Source organism: Ascaphus truei, chromosome 11 (assembly GCF_040206685.1).
Source record: "Ascaphus truei isolate aAscTru1 chromosome 11, aAscTru1.hap1, whole genome shotgun sequence".
NCBI lineage: Eukaryota > Metazoa > Chordata > Amphibia > Anura > Ascaphidae > Ascaphus > Ascaphus truei.
This window is the reverse complement of record NC_134493.1, coordinates 39051973-39067569: the sequence shown is the minus strand read 5'-3', so window position 1 is coordinate 39067569 and position 15597 is coordinate 39051973. Positions and strand designations below refer to the sequence as shown.

The 15597-nt window shown below is 40.8% G+C and overlaps 2 protein-coding genes across 6 annotated transcripts in view; one reads left to right on the top strand and one right to left on the bottom strand.

The window, feature by feature from the left end:
* The first annotated feature begins 1738 nt into the window (after positions 1-1738).
* FAHD1 (fumarylacetoacetate hydrolase domain containing 1) lies at positions 1739-5489 on the top strand. 2 transcript variants are annotated; one of them, XM_075565761.1, is made up of 2 exons: positions 1739-1795; positions 4236-5489. In XM_075565761.1, exon 2 carries the CDS (start codon positions 4351-4353, stop codon positions 5011-5013), a length of 663 nt encoding a protein of 220 aa, XP_075421876.1. In that variant the 5' UTR covers positions 1739-1795; positions 4236-4350; the 3' UTR covers positions 5014-5489. The 2 variants fall into 2 exon arrangements, with proteins under 2 accessions (XP_075421876.1, XP_075421875.1); XM_075565760.1 differs by having other exon boundaries at positions 1782-1862.
* Positions 5335-15597, bottom strand: part of MEIOB (meiosis specific with OB-fold) — a 24453-nt gene continuing 14190 nt past the window's right edge. For all 4 annotated transcript variants that reach the window (XM_075565758.1, XM_075565756.1, XM_075565757.1 and 1 more), the window contains exons 9-14: positions 15016-15111; positions 14596-14697; positions 13420-13573; positions 7250-7439; positions 6856-6942; positions 5335-6106 (exon numbers count right to left, since the gene is read on the bottom strand). In XM_075565758.1, coding sequence (XP_075421873.1) covers positions 5996-6106; positions 6856-6942; positions 7250-7439; positions 13420-13573; positions 14596-14697; positions 15016-15111 — 740 coding nt within the window. In that variant the 3' untranslated portion in view covers positions 5335-5995. The remainder of the gene's footprint in view (positions 6107-6855; positions 6943-7249; positions 7440-13419; positions 13574-14595; positions 14698-15015; positions 15112-15597) is intronic.

The following is a 15597-nucleotide window of genomic DNA, read 5'->3' as shown; positions in this document are numbered from 1 at the left end:
ACATAAATTATATAGTGTATATACTGTATTATATATATAATATAACATAATAAATAATATATTATATAGTATAATATAATATTATATAGTATTATATTATATATATACGCTCTTACGACGCTTTGCAACGTTGTTTATGTGAATGTGTATATATATATATATACACACACACAACGTTGCAAAGCATCGTAAGAGCGTTGGATAAGCCATTTTGGCGTTGTAAAAATGAACATAGGTATGCATTGCATAGCGTTGGATAAGCCATTCGTTGTAAAGCGAAGCGTTGTAAAACAAGGACTGCCTGTATAGTGTACAAAGATTTCTTCATCTTTGCCGCTGTCTGTCGGCTGACGGCTCCCCTCTCCCTGCCGTGCGCGCACGCGCGGCACATCTATAGAAAGGCTGACTAACGTCAGCCAACTAAAAATCCGCACGCGCGTGCACGGTGTAGCACGCGCCCGCCACTATAAAACGGGCCTAACTCTCCCCAACAACTCCTACTGACTCCCCAAGGTGCAAGCTGGGGCAAAGATGCAGAATGTGATACATGTTATTATAATCTGTGCACCGTGTTAGTCTGGGGCAGACAGCAAAACATTTTAGTACAATGCTGTGATAGGTAGGTGCAGGGTAAAGGTGTCCTGCTTTTGCTACAAAATTGCCTTGATAAGTACACCTCTGAACTTTTTTTGAGCCCTGGGGATTATTGTTTCAAGTAATGTCTTTAGACCCTAGATGGTGCCTTTGAGTAATGAGTAAAAAAAAAAGCACTTCTGACGGAGTACATTAACTGCATTGCCAACAATGTTAATCGATGTTGGTCAGTGCAATTACACAGATGGGTTATGGACCACATTCATTTTAAATGCTGATTTTCACTGACTTTAAATACAAAAGACTTGAAACGTGTATGTAATTATTACAGTCAATGTGCTATTGACTCCGCTGCAATACAACAACCATATCCAATGTTGTTGTGTGAAAATAAACGTATCTCTTCCTGTGAGAATGATACAAATATACAGTAATATAGTGTACCTTTACTGTATTTTGACCAAAAAAACATACCCAGCAGTGTCTGTTAAATATTATAGATGGCATCACTTATCACACAAATAATACAGGAAGGTAATTTGATAAATCTTTGAATAACTATGAAGCTGTTGTACAGTAAAGTTAGCTGATTCTGTAGAGTTCAACATCCAGTTTAATAGTTTCCCTAAATTAAAGAATAAACTGACTGGGACCCATGTGATTCTTACTACCTCTTCTTCTTTCAATGGTGAGTGGGTACAAGAATATCTAAATCTGTTACTGAGCTAAAAGCAGATAATATGCACAATTATTTCGTATACGTTCAGGTTGCTTCAAAAACAAAAGATCTGTCGAATCCTCACTATTGTTTGTGGGGTTTTCAAAGTGTCCATAGTAGATTGTTCTGTTTCTATGAAAATAGTAACAATTACAGAATCCTTCTATATTTCATACAGTAAAAAAAAAACACATGCTTGAAGGACTGTGATCTGTGGTCTATACCACATTACAAACGTGTGCAGGGGGAGATCATTTTACTATGGCCCGCACCAAGTGTTTAAAATCCAAACCTAAACTTGTATAAAACATATATTTTCTACTCTTCTATTTGTATCACACGTTGATTAAGTTGCCGTTTCCGTCAGTTAATTGTACGTTGCTTTAATCATGAGCAGATACAACTGCATTACCCCTTTGCCAGTGTGCTCTCCCTGGGAGTTACTTCCTATTCCTTGGTGTCCTGCTGTGAGCTGTGCAGCTGGTGAGCAGATCCTTACTGAAGCTTTTATATCATGATATAAATGTATATGCCGTATGCAAAGCGAAAGGTGACATGCATGCTTTACAGCAGTGTGTTTTATTTAAGGGTGTTAATATATGGTCTTTTGCAATGAGACATTATTCGTGTATTAAGGTAAAACTATGGTTTGTAGGCCTGTAAGAATGCATGTGAAACGAGACAAGAAAATGTATTCTTATTGAATGTTAGTCTTGTACAATTTGTCTTGCTCTGTTCCACATCCGGCTCCCAGAGTCCCAGACTGGGTTAAAGTGCGTATGATCGCATGTTTCTCTTATGTAGAATTCCAGTCACATACATTCGCTGATCTAAATTAAACAGCTATAGGCTAAAGCACTCCAGGTTTTCCACTGTACATTAACTGCACGTGTTGTACATTTGTTTTTTATATCTCATCCAAGAAGCAGTTACTGTATGGATAACACTGCCCTGTTTCCAGTAATTACACACTTTAATGTATACACCTTCAACAGTTTTTTAACATTTTTTGTAGTTAGGGAACCCTATAATTATATTGTGAAATTCTGCAGAACCCGAACCTCTCTAATAGCGCGTCTGAGATCAGATGCATTGTAAGGAACTCAAACCCTTTCTAATAGCGCGTCTGAGATCAGATGCATTGTAAGGAACCACAACTCTCTCTAATATCGCGTCTGAGATCAGATGCATTGTAAGGCCTCGGACACGCTTACCGCTGGCGTGCTGAGGCGCGCTGAGGCTCAGGGAAAGCGGGTGCTTTCCCTGGCCTTGCGGTTGCTTACCGCAAGCGCTCTCAGCAGGCCGTCAGGGGGCGGGCGCGTCACTAGCCCGCCCCCGGCCAGTGACGTCACGGAGCTGGTTCGCCCTCATTGGGCGAACCGCTCACGTGACCGACCTGTCTCGCCGGCAAGCGGGGGAATTTTAAATTCCCCTAAGACCTGCGCTTCCGCAAGCGCGCGGAAGCGCAGGTGAGCCCCTACTAAAGCCGCTCTAATTGCGGCTGTAGGGGCTCAGTGCTGAGCGGGAGCGCGCGTCAGCACGCTTCCACCAGCAAGCGCCAAACATGGCCAAGGCCTAAGGAACCACAACCCTCTCTAATAGCGCCTCTGAGATCAGATGCATTGTAAGGAACCACAACCCTCTCTAATAGCGCCTCTGAGATCAGATGCATTGTAAGGAACCACAACCCTCTCTAATAGCGCGTCTGAGATCAGATGCATTGTAAGGAACCACAGCCCTCTCTAATAGTGTGTCCGAGATCAGATGCATTGTAAGGAACCACAGCCCTCTCTAATAGTGTGTCCGAGATCAGATGCATTGTAAATTCTTCTGTATTTCGTACAAAATGACCTGAAAATTGCCACAGAATCCTTTAGGGATGCCTGGCGGGCCCAAGGCTTCCAAGGAACCCCCACAAAATCAGAAGAGAATATACCGCTCACTAGTTAGGTGTAATAAGTATTGTAAATGTGATTTTAGCCCTAATGCCTAGAGTGGCACTGGGTGCTACCTATGTTCTGATTTGAAATGTATTATCAATAATAGAGGAAAAGTTGGTATTACCAACCAATCTCTAACAAGAAGCACATTTTATGGCGCACACCGTGGCTGTTTAAAACGTAACATTTAATAAACCTACAATTAATATAAATCAACACGTGCAAATACATTTTGTTATATTTATTGTGTGTATTATTATTTTTAAAAAATAGTTTACTAGAACCCCTGTTGAAAAACACTGACCTACAATTTTAAACTATTTGCAACAAAAAATGTGTACACATTTACTCAGGATCACATGCATACTTAATTATAAACTTGAATAAATAATTCCCCACTGCCGTGTACTTGCATAACAAACAGCACATGACTACACTGAAGGATTTCAGCATTTACCCCAGATATTTTCAGAGGCCAAAGTTTCAATGTCCTTAGCCATTGGTATGCAAGTTAAAAAGATCCCTTAATGCACACCATATTTGTTACTGCCATTACAGAATGTCACCAGAGAAACACAAACCATATCTTCCTTTTTAAAATAAAGTTGTAAACAGACTTCTTGTTGGAAGAATAATCTAAAAAGAAATGTAGATTCTTTACAGACTTTTGTGATGTTGGAAACTTGTGTTCAGCATCTCTGGACAATCTGCAGACAAAGTGCTAACATTCCACTCACATGAAACAAGATGAGAAACAGCACAGAGGGCTTTGGGGGGGGGGGGACATGATGACAAACAGCTTCTAACTTCTGCACATAGGCATATTCACTAAAGTGTGATAGCCATTTCCCTGTAACTAATTGACAAATTAATTTGAAGCAAACAATTCTTGCAGTTTGATGATCAGTTTGAGAATGTGTGATTGATTTGAAAAAAATAGTAAAACATTTGCACTTTTAACGTTCCTATTTCTTTGTTTTCAGAACCAGGAAATATCAGTTATGCTCAAGTTGTGTTTATAACCCAAGGAAATTTTTAAAAGATTACATTTTCTTTAGCAATCACATCAGGAGAGGTAAACAGGATATTTGCCATACAATGGCCTCCTATAAAAATCTAAGCAGTTTTTGGGAATGGGGTAAAAAAATTATCTGTGTTGGAAGAAATTATGCAGAACATGCCAAAGAACTTAAAAACGCAGTCCCCACAGATCCAGTCTTGTTTCTTAAACCACCTTCAGCTTATGTTAAAGAAGGTGCTGCAGTCCTCATGCCTTATTACACCAACAATCTGCACCATGAGGTTGAACTTGGGGTTGTTATTGGTAAGCGAGGAAGAGAAATACCTCAGTCATTTGCAATGGAGTACGTGGCAGGTTATGCTTTGTGTCTGGATATGACCGCCAGGGATATGCAGGATGAATGTAAGCAGAAAGGGCTGCCTTGGACATTGGCAAAAGCATTTGACACATCTTGTCCTGTCAGTGACTTCATACCCAAAGAAAAAATACAAGACCCACACAATCTAAAGATATGGCTGAAAGTAAATGGCCAGCTGAGACAAGAGGGGAGCACGTCTTCAATGATTTTTTCCATCCCATTTCTTATTAGTTATATTAGTAAAATTATAACTCTGGAAGAAGGAGATCTCATTCTGACTGGGACGCCAAAAGGAGTCGCATCGGTTCAAGAAAACGACGAGATGGTGGCAGGAATTGATGAAATAATCAGTATGAAGTTTAAGGTTCAAAAACAATCATAATGGAATGAAAATGCTGAAAGTATCTCAGTGCGGTTGATAACTGGAAGAAATTATTTGTGTTCATTTGATCTGATACATTTGAATGCCTAACTCATAATGGTGAGAAAAAAAAGTGAAATTACATGTAGCAAAGAGAGCCTGCCACAAGATGGCATACAGTATTTGATTTATATGCACACGGTGAAGTGGCTAAATCTATGCAAATTTCAAAATATGCAAAAAGATTGCTCCTTTAAATTATAATAAATAACGGATAATTAAATAATAACCTATTATCTTTAGAGGTGTTTGACAAATATTTACATATATATCAACAATACATTTATGAAATAGATGTGTTTATTGGTAAATTCTACATAACCACAACTTGTAATAAGCGATTGACAATTTTAAACATTTTGTTTAATACACAACAGAAAGCTCAAAATAAATTGATCTTTGTCCAGATTAATAACAAATGAAATCGTTTTGTCTTATTCATGTTTTTAGGCTGCGACAACGATGCCGCTGAGCGCGCTCATGCTTGGTGCGCTCACTTTAATGTAAGCTAATGAGCACGGCTATGCTGACGCTTTGTGCGCACGTGCACGTATGCTCGGCAATGCTCAGCGCTTGGGAAAATTGATTTCCAAGCGCTCAGAAGGGTCACATGACCCAAAATTACATCACGATAGTTCCCTCAATAACACGTTCCGATCTAGCCAATTACACACTCCCTCCCTTAAACGCCCCGCTCGCGCTCGCAAATTGCAGAAGGACAGCCAAGCGCTCATGCTTTTAGAGTTGGTAACGTCGCCGATCTCAAGCATGAGCGCGCTCAGCGGCAGCGTGGCCGCAGCCCTATACTTGTGCTAGTCATATATCCATTAGCAACTGTAGGCAATTCCACACGGTTGGTACTTAAATATTGAGAACAATCCTTCTCTACACTGCAACAAACTATAGAGTTAAAAAAAATACTGGTTCATCATTCAATGATGCTTTACATTTGCCCTCTTCTGGGCAAACGTTTACTTGCTTCAATGGGATCTGCCATTTTGCAGGAGACCACATTTACTCTCATTCCATTTCTTGAATTTGTTGACAAAACAATCTAAAATTGATTGGAAATGTTATTTAAGACGTCACAACCATTAAATACGCATATTTAATGCAGCTTAAAGTAATATCAAAATGTGCTTCTACTGATAGTCTTGATTTTGTGAGTTAGGTATGTTAAAGCAGCAAGCCCCTCCGCCCACCCCCAAAATATTTTTTTAATTTTATTTATTACTTTAAAAGAATTGGGGTGTCCCGTAGAGCGGATGCCTGTGCCTGTGTCACCAATAGAAAGTCGATGACTAATTTCCAGATGATGTTTCAGCTTTCGACAGAACTCAGCCTAGCGGCCATATTGTTCTCTGGCAAGGAAACGCAACATTAAATCTACCGGCAACTGGCAGGTCGCTGGAGCCGGTCGCCATGTGGTTGAGTTCCATGAGACCGGTGGAGCCAGAAAGATAATGTAAACATATCCACCAAAATAATTTGGGCAGCACAGACTGCTGCTTTAAGTATAGTTTTATTTTGTAACCCAGCCTTTCATATGCAACTAAACAGAGTTAACGTTTTTAATAAAACATTTTCCTAAAAACTACATTTGAAGACTTTCTGTTTACGCCACATTTCCAATTAAAAAGAACCCACTTTATCGTGCATTACTATTGGTGTTTTCAACATGAGTGCCATTTATGTCATTCCTGAGGGCAATTAAATCTCAATTGAGGTTTGAAATAAGAGCTCAAAATAATACTGAAGTACAAAATATCATAGTTATGACATATCTTTTACAAGCATGCTAACCTTTAAATAGATTTTGCAGCGTTCCAATAGAAAATTCCATTTCAAAGTTGTCTTCTGATCTTCTGATAAATTGAAAAATTCATCTACCTAAATCAAACATAAGGAAATTAATTTTGAAAAATCATTATAACAGTACAGTACTTCTGTAAAAGGAAACAGCAGCAATTCTAGAAAAGAATTAGAAGTACTGATATACACACACACATATATATATGTGTGTGTGTGTGTGTGTGTGTGTGCTTGTCCAACATTACCATGTAAATCCCCCAATTGACTTATTAATGCATTTGGGTCAGTAACTAACCAATTCCCTTAAAATAGGAGATTTCTATTTATTTTTTTACATATGTAATCATCTTAAATGTTCTATAAGTTAATAAATACAGATATCTACCGTGCATGATAATGTTTCCTCGGCTACGCTGCCAGATAAGTTACAAGACATAAGAGTGCCTGTGTGGTCAGTAAGGTCCACTATTAAATCAAAGCTCGTGACCACGGATTTAGGTTCAGTGGACATTTCATCGCAGAAAGTATATGTGCACACATCTGAAGGATCAGTTATTAGGTAACGACATCGTGAACTGTATGAAGAATGATAAACTTACATATATTTCTTGTTATACAATAACATTATTTATATATATATATATATATTTATCTTAATCACAAAAGAGTATTGATTTAACCTACGTAAAACACTTCAATTTAAAAAAAACACATAGTGTTATTTATTTTTGAAACCAATATTTTGCATATCATTACAAAGTATGGACTGACAATTCTTACATGATAATTTCTATACGTACTGTAAATAAATAATGTCCTACTGCATGTAGAATTTCCCCAATATAGAAGTATAATAGCCGGAGTAGATTGCCTTTAATTTTTAGAACCAAAATAAAAGGTTACTCCCTGAAAAAAGTTAATCTTTATACAAGATGCTTTCATGTGCTATAATGCCGGGCTTGAACATGTTAAGTTGTGCATTCAATTTTAGCTCTGTAGTTGAGATCCATGGGGAATAATTGCAACTCCCTTTGATTAGTTTACCCAACTGTTATCACATCATAACAATAACCTAGTTAATTCAACCCATGCAAATACTATTGTGCAGAATAGACCCATAGAAATGTGCTGACAGGCTTTCACCCCATAGGTGGCTGCATGCTTGCATCTAAGTGGTAGAGATACTGTAACTGGTTGAGAACATTTTAAAATGCAATGCACTTTATTAAATACAAAACTAAACTGTTAGCATCATCCTATATAATAAAAATGAAAGCACTGTATGCCTGTCTGCATCTTCCTGTGTCCCTAGGGGAAATCTCATTGGTCCCTTGGCCCGCCCGCCCCCGCACCTCTGATTGGCCTGAGGCGGAGTGACGACACACAGTGTCACACACACACACACACACACCACTCTCTCTCTCTCTGTCCTCTCCCACACCCCATCACACTCACCTCCCCCCCTCAGCTCCCCCCCGGTGCTCCGCTCAGCTCCCCGCTCAGCTCCCCCCCGGTGCTCCGCTCAGCTCCCCCCCGGTGCTCTGCTCAGCTCCCCCCCCCCATGCTCCACTCACCTCCCCCCCCGATGCTCCACTCACCTCCCCCCCGATGCTCCGCTCACCTCCCCCCGATGCTCCACTCACCTCCCCCCCGATGCTCCACTCACCTCCCCCCCGATGCTCCACTCACCTCCCGCCCCGATGCTCCACTCACCTCCCCCCGATGCTCCACTCACCTCCCCCCCGATGCTCCACTCACCTCCCCCCCGATGCTCCACTCACCTCCCCCCGATGCTCCACTCACCTCCCCCCCGATGCTCCACTCACCTCCCCCCCGATGCTCCACTCACCTCCCCCCCGATGCTCCACTCACCTCCCCCCCCGATGCTCCACTCACCTCCCCCCCCGATGCTCCACTCACCTCCCCCCCCTATGCTCCACTCACCTCCCCCCCGATGCTCCACTCACCTCCCCCGCCGATGCTCCACTCACCTCCCCCCCCGATGCTCCACTCACCTCCCCCCCGATGCTCCACTCACTCCCCCCCCCGATGCTCCACTCACCTCCCCCCGATGCTCCACTCACCTCCCCCCCGATGCTCCACTCACCTCCCCCCCGATGCTCCACTCACCTCCCCCCCGATGCTCCACTCACCTCCCCCCACGATGCTCCACTCACCTCCCCCCCGATGCTCCACTCACCTCCCCCCGATGCTCCACTCACCTCCCCCCCGATGCTCCACTCACCTCCCCCCCACCCGATGCTCCACTCACCTCCCCCCTGCCCGATGCTCCACTCACCTCCCCCCCGCCCGATGCTCCACTCACCTCCCCCCCCACCCGATGCTCCACTCACCTCCCCCCACACCCGATGCTCCACTCACCTCCCCCCGCCCGATGCTTCACTCACCTCCCCCCCACCCGATGCTCCACTCACCTCCCCCCACGTCCGATGCTCCACTCACCTCCCCCCCGCCCGATGCTCCACTCACCTCCCCCCCGCCCGATGCTCCACTCACCTCCCCCCCGCCCGATGCTCCACTCACCTCCCCCCCCGCCCGATGCTCCACTCACCTCCCCCCCGCCCGATGCTCCACTCACCTCCCCCCACGCCCGATGCTCCACTCACCTCCCCCCCCCCGCCCGATGCTCCACTCACCTCCCCCCCCCACCTGATGCTCCACTCACCTCCCCCCGCCCGATGCTCCACTCACCTCCCCCCCCGCCCGATGCTCCACTCACCTCCCCCCATGCCCGCTGCTCCACTCACCTCCCCCCACGCCCGATGCTCCACTCACCTCCCCCCCTCCCCGGCGGGGGGACAGGCAGCTGACACGCAGCACCTAAGATGGCGGCGGCCGGAAGGACCCCCTTCCTCCCTCGCGGAGTAACTAAGATGGCGGCGGCCGGAACGAGAGGTGACGTGTGTGTGTGTGTGTCACTGTGTGTGTGTGTGTGTGTGTGTGTCACTGTGTGTGTGTGTGTGTGTGTGTGTCACTGTGTGTCACTGTATGTCACTGTGTGTGTGTGTGTGTGTCACTGTGTGTGTGTGACACTGACAAAAACTGAAACTCCAGCAAAAAAGTATAAATAAACTTTTATTAAACTACATAAAACGGATACTGATCCACATACAAAAAAAGAGACCTCCTCCCACGCGTTTCAAGAAACAACTGCTCTTTCTCAAGAACACTACTTGAGAAAGAGCAGGTTTTGCTTGAAACGCGTGGGAGGTCTCTTTTTTTGTATGTGGATCAGTATCCGTTTTATGTAGTTTAATAAGTTTTTTTTATACTTTTTTGCTGGTGAGTTTTAATTTTTGTCAGGAGTGGCTGGTCTTCTGATCATTCTATATTTTTATCTTCTACCGATCGGAGAGATGCCATTGAGGGATGTTGAACACTTAGTCAGGTGCACCGCTAAGCCAGGAGGAAAGGGGAACGGTAACTAATTGTGAGTATATGGTATACTGTACTGGTGTATACTCCATACACTTTGTGGGAACGGAGTACTTATTGCAGCCGCAGCAGTTTTGCAGTGAATGACTGTTTTTCCACTGGCTTGACTGTTAGACAGTGCGGGTCTGCACCCGATCCCACCCCTATACTTACCTCCATAACAGGCATATTAAAACTCCTTTTATGCGCCTCTTATATTCTACACTATTATGGACTAGGCAATTTTTGCTGCAAGTGTGTCCTATAGGGCTTACAGATGGACTCTCTGTTTCTGAAGCTGTTGCTATTATGTTTTTCCCATGTACATAAACTGCAAGTATTATAGATGAAACGATGGACACTGTAACACCATTTCATACACGTTATTGGATGCTTGATACCCACCCACAATCTGCACTGTAGTGTTAATGAAGCAACTTACATTTATTGGAGCTTTTTCAGCAATATAAAAGGATAGATAAAAATCAAAACATAGCATCATAAAACAAACGATTAAATTAAGATAGAAAAATTGAGGAAAATATGATAACGGGGTAAAAGAATACAATGATAGGTGAAATTACTTTTCTATATTAAACAACAAGAGCAGTGCAATGTTCTTCTGTGTTAATGATGCATTAACACACCATGGGGTCACCACATTTCTTTAACAGACTTATTGCCCTCCCGCACTGTGTGGATATTGTCTTTAGCGCCTGCATCAGATATATTAGAAACTATTTCATGACAGATCAGAAATGGTGGTTTAATAAATGTACAAAAAAGTGCATAAAGAATGCATATTACTCTACAGTATGCAAGTACCCAAGGAAATGTCCACACATGCTCCGGCTGCAAAGATAAACTGATCCCACCCTAAACAACAGCATTCTTTGCCTATTTTGAAATATTTGGTTATGACTAAATCCAAGCTCTTGAGATAAAGCTATTTTTTGTTTACAGGTAGGGATTTATGACAATTGTTTTTCACCAGAGGTGAGACGGGGGTGGGTACATGCTTTCTTGAGTCTAAATTGAAGTATGCTTTTAAAAGTACCTTGTTATCTTCCATAGTAAAATCTGCATTTTGGCAAAGGAACATAATGTTAACAGAAGTATAAACAAATATTGACCGTTCATATCAAGTTTATGCTAGATATACAAGAATTTAACAAATGTTTTTGTTTTCTTAATATGACACTATATTTATAACAGCGAGTATAACAAATATATATATATATATATATATATATATATATATATAGTGCTGAAGAAATCATATGGAGAGGCTCTATGCTTTTTCTGTCACCTTTCCCTTAATAAAACTGTAACATTTATTGCAGTTTTGACATAAATAAATGTTTTCTTTATTCAGAGTTCCAGCATCTATTTTTCCTACAAAAACAGCAGCGAGTTTAATGAAAATCAGTGGAGTTGAAGTTAAGCATCATAATTTCCACATAACAGGCCTCCGTTATGAAGTTTTAATGTGTTTACAATAAAATATTTTATATTTATTTTGACTCCCTCGGGTACCACGTCTTTGAAGTCTTCAACTATTGTAATTTTTTGGACTCTAAAATGCATTTGAAGCTCTATTAATAGGGATCCTGGAGGCAGACACTTAATGAAGATGATCTTTAGTCCAGCAAAATGATGAGGACCTGGTCCATGTGTGAGCGGTATCGCTACTAAATGTGCGTTCTTGCTATTGTTTTGGGCCTCCCTAAAAGTCAGGTTTTCATTTTGAATATTTACTGTTGCTGCAGTGCGCCAAAATAATAATAATAATAATATATAAACAAACTCTTCTATAGTCCATTTAAAAAAAAATTCTAGTCGTACATTACTCTAAACCCAACATATTTTTTAAATATCCGGCTGTACTCCAATCAGGGAAGAAAGGAGCGGTGCACAACCGCAAAAAACGGAGGGAGGCTGGATCACGGAGCAAAACATTTATTAATCTACCATAACAATACAATAAAAATCATCTTCCAGGAATGGTGAGGACACTAGCGCGTTTCGCGTTTTAGGACGGTCAGTCTTCGACAAAGCACAAACAGCGCGAAATGCGTTAGAGTGTTCTCTACCATTCCTGGAAGGTGATTTGTATTGTATTGTTATGGTAGATTAATACATTTTTTGCTCTGTGATCCAGCCGTACATCCGGCTACTTGCTTTCCTCTGACGTGTGCATGCCAATGCCAGGGACTCGTGGAAGCTATCTTGTGGAGGTCGCGAGTACCCGATTTCCTTATTGACTTATTCACCTAAATCGCAGCTTACTAGACCCTAGCCCGTTGAGATCTGCCCCTGTATCACAGCCGGTAACATCGTGGGACATGTGCCTTTTCCTCAATAGGAGTTATTCCTACTGCATATCAATTATATGACCACACCACTTACCTCTGGTATCAACTATTATCCGAATTCAACATAGCAAACATTTGCTTGGGCTAAAACATTTATCTTTGTTACCCACATTTATTGTTATTTTTTCTGGTGCCCTGATACTGGACTTTTGTTCTGGAATACGCTATTTTTAAAATATTGTAGTTATCACAGTATTTGGAATCTGCCTCTGTCACTAGACCATACATATACCAAGATGGTCTTACTCTACTACTTTGTCTTACATAATTTGGACACTTTTAACCAAATCTGACTTTTAATACCATTTATTACATTTTACTTGAATTAATTTATCAAAGGATTCCGGCTGCAAAACTGAGTAAAAAATACTGCACCAGATTTATAAAAGCAAAAAATTGCCATTGCTTTCAGTAGAAATGTTCTATTCTGCAGACTTTGATAAATGTATTTAATGTCTTTGTTCTAAAGTCCTTAATGTGGCAAAATTATATGGATGGGGTTTGTGACCCAACCCCCCCTCCCCTCGCCCCCCCCCCCAAAAAAAAAGTCTTCATAATCTGCTTAGCTCAGCAAATCTTCTGTTAATGCCATAGGGTAAAACAAAAATTAAGATAAATATTGAAATGGTGAACATGAACATCCACAGTATGCTTCTGCATTTATACACTATTACATTGAATTTAAGAAGCGACTTAATAAGAACAACACTAAAATAAATATACAATAATAGAATGATAGTCTTACCATCTATTTCTAATAATTTTGCCAACATCAGAATCAACATTCAGTGTAGAAATATAAGCAAAAACAATCCCATAGAGTGGATTATTCTTTTCTAAACCATGTGCAGCTCTTTCTTTTATTTGTTGGACTGTGTATACATCATTTATAGACTCCACTAGAGGTAAAAAGATTATTATGTTTACGTATATTGTTGTTATACAAAAAATGCTTTATCATATATAACTGAAATACAACAAAGCTCCATGATTAAACAGAAGGAAATTATATCAGTCTGGAGGTAGTAGTCATATAAAAACATCAGTAAGTGAGGCCAAAAAACTATGGAAAAAAGTAAATAGCTAAAATGATAAAGAAGACTGTAAATTAAGAATACTAAGGTAATCGTATCTAAAGCAATTCAAACACATAATTGTTTGTGTCTGCACAAACTGGTCTACTTAATGTCACATGCAGCGATTTACCCATACAGTAGTTGTAACGTATGGAAATAAGATACAAATTACTGAAAGGATAAAGAGTTTAAATTAGTGTGCAACGGGTTTTACCCAATAATTGTTTTGCAGCTGCAGCAAATCAGCTCTTGTCAGCACTGACATTTTTTAACCAGTTTGTAGAGTGCATACTAGTCAAAATATCCCCACTGATGCACTGTCCTAAAGAGGATCCAATGTGTAAAACTGCAGCAGAAGTTTGAGGCATTATTCAGCACAAAGCATTTTACATCCTGCTCGCATATAATGGCACCACAATACCTTGGTTTTAAAAGCTATGCAGTAAATTGATTAATATCAAAAATACAAATTCCATGTTACAAATGTGACCTGCAGAATTTCAAAGTAATTATTTGTGGTGGACATTCATAGAAACTGTACTCTAGCTATCAGCCTTTTTACACTGAAAATCAAAGTACATTTTCTACGATTGGGTACTGTGGCCATAATTCAATATTTAGAATTAAGATGTCAGCCTCATTCCCTTGATGGGAGTGGATTTGTTCTCAAGCACAGAGAAGCAGCTTCACTGCATATTGAGTAATGGCCTTTCCCCTGTACTAAACCAGTGATTCAAACTTTGATAAATCCGACTTGTAAATGTGCATAGCCAAGGTAACAATGTGAGGTTATGTAATGGCATGCACAAGTAGCCTTTTTTATTTCTCACACATATTCCACTTACAGTTTACTGAATCTTTGGACAATTCCTCGTTTTCTTCAAAAAAGGCTCCACTTTGTGTGCAATCTCTAGCATAGCTTAAGAGTGCTCTGGATTCTTGTGTATCTTGTTTAAAAAAAAAGTACAAGGTGAATATTATATTAGCTGGTAGAAAATATATATTTTTAAATGGTTTGCAACAATATATTTGCCTACTTTATATTTTTAAATGCAAACATTCAATAATACTTAAGGTCTTGCACCTGAGCTCTCAACAGACTTGACAAAGAAAATCCAAAAATGTTGAATCTTAAACCAAAATTTACCGGGTCTGGTTTAAGCTCTGCCGACTGACTTGTCTTTAAAAAGTGTTTATCTATAAACATTTAACTAAAATGTGTAATTTAAAACAAATAGATAAAATAACAGTTTGCGAAAGCCTACCTGGGTTAGTTGTGAAAAGAGTTTTCGACACAACAGTTGCAACCATAGTATTTCGGAAGGCATCATAATTTATTCGGATGTCAGATGCAAATATGACTACACAAAGAAAATGGCATTGTTTCACATGATTTATTTGGGTACTAACATAATGATTTAATTAATCAATGTTTGTTTAATTAGTAGAACCCTAACATTCTATTTTCCCAGGAGGGTCTGGATCAAAATGGCCAGTAAAGCGCTGACATTAGCATTCAACTTATTTTCGTAATATGCAATTAAAAAATAGTTACATACAACATTACAGGCTCAGAAGGAGGGCATTAATAAAATGCTGCTTTCTGATTGGTCAAAATTCTGGGCAGTAATCTCCTAGTAATGCACAGAATTTTTGACGCCTCACCAAAGCCATACATGTGATCAGCGGCGGATTTCAAAATCCGCTGCCCCTAGGCACAGCTGTTGCGGCCGCCTCCTTACCTGCCGCCCTTCTTCTCCTTCTGAACCGCAGCGTCAAATGATGCCGTGAACGTCACCAACGTGACATTGCGCGGCGCACATTGCCCTGGTAACGTGAAGTAATTT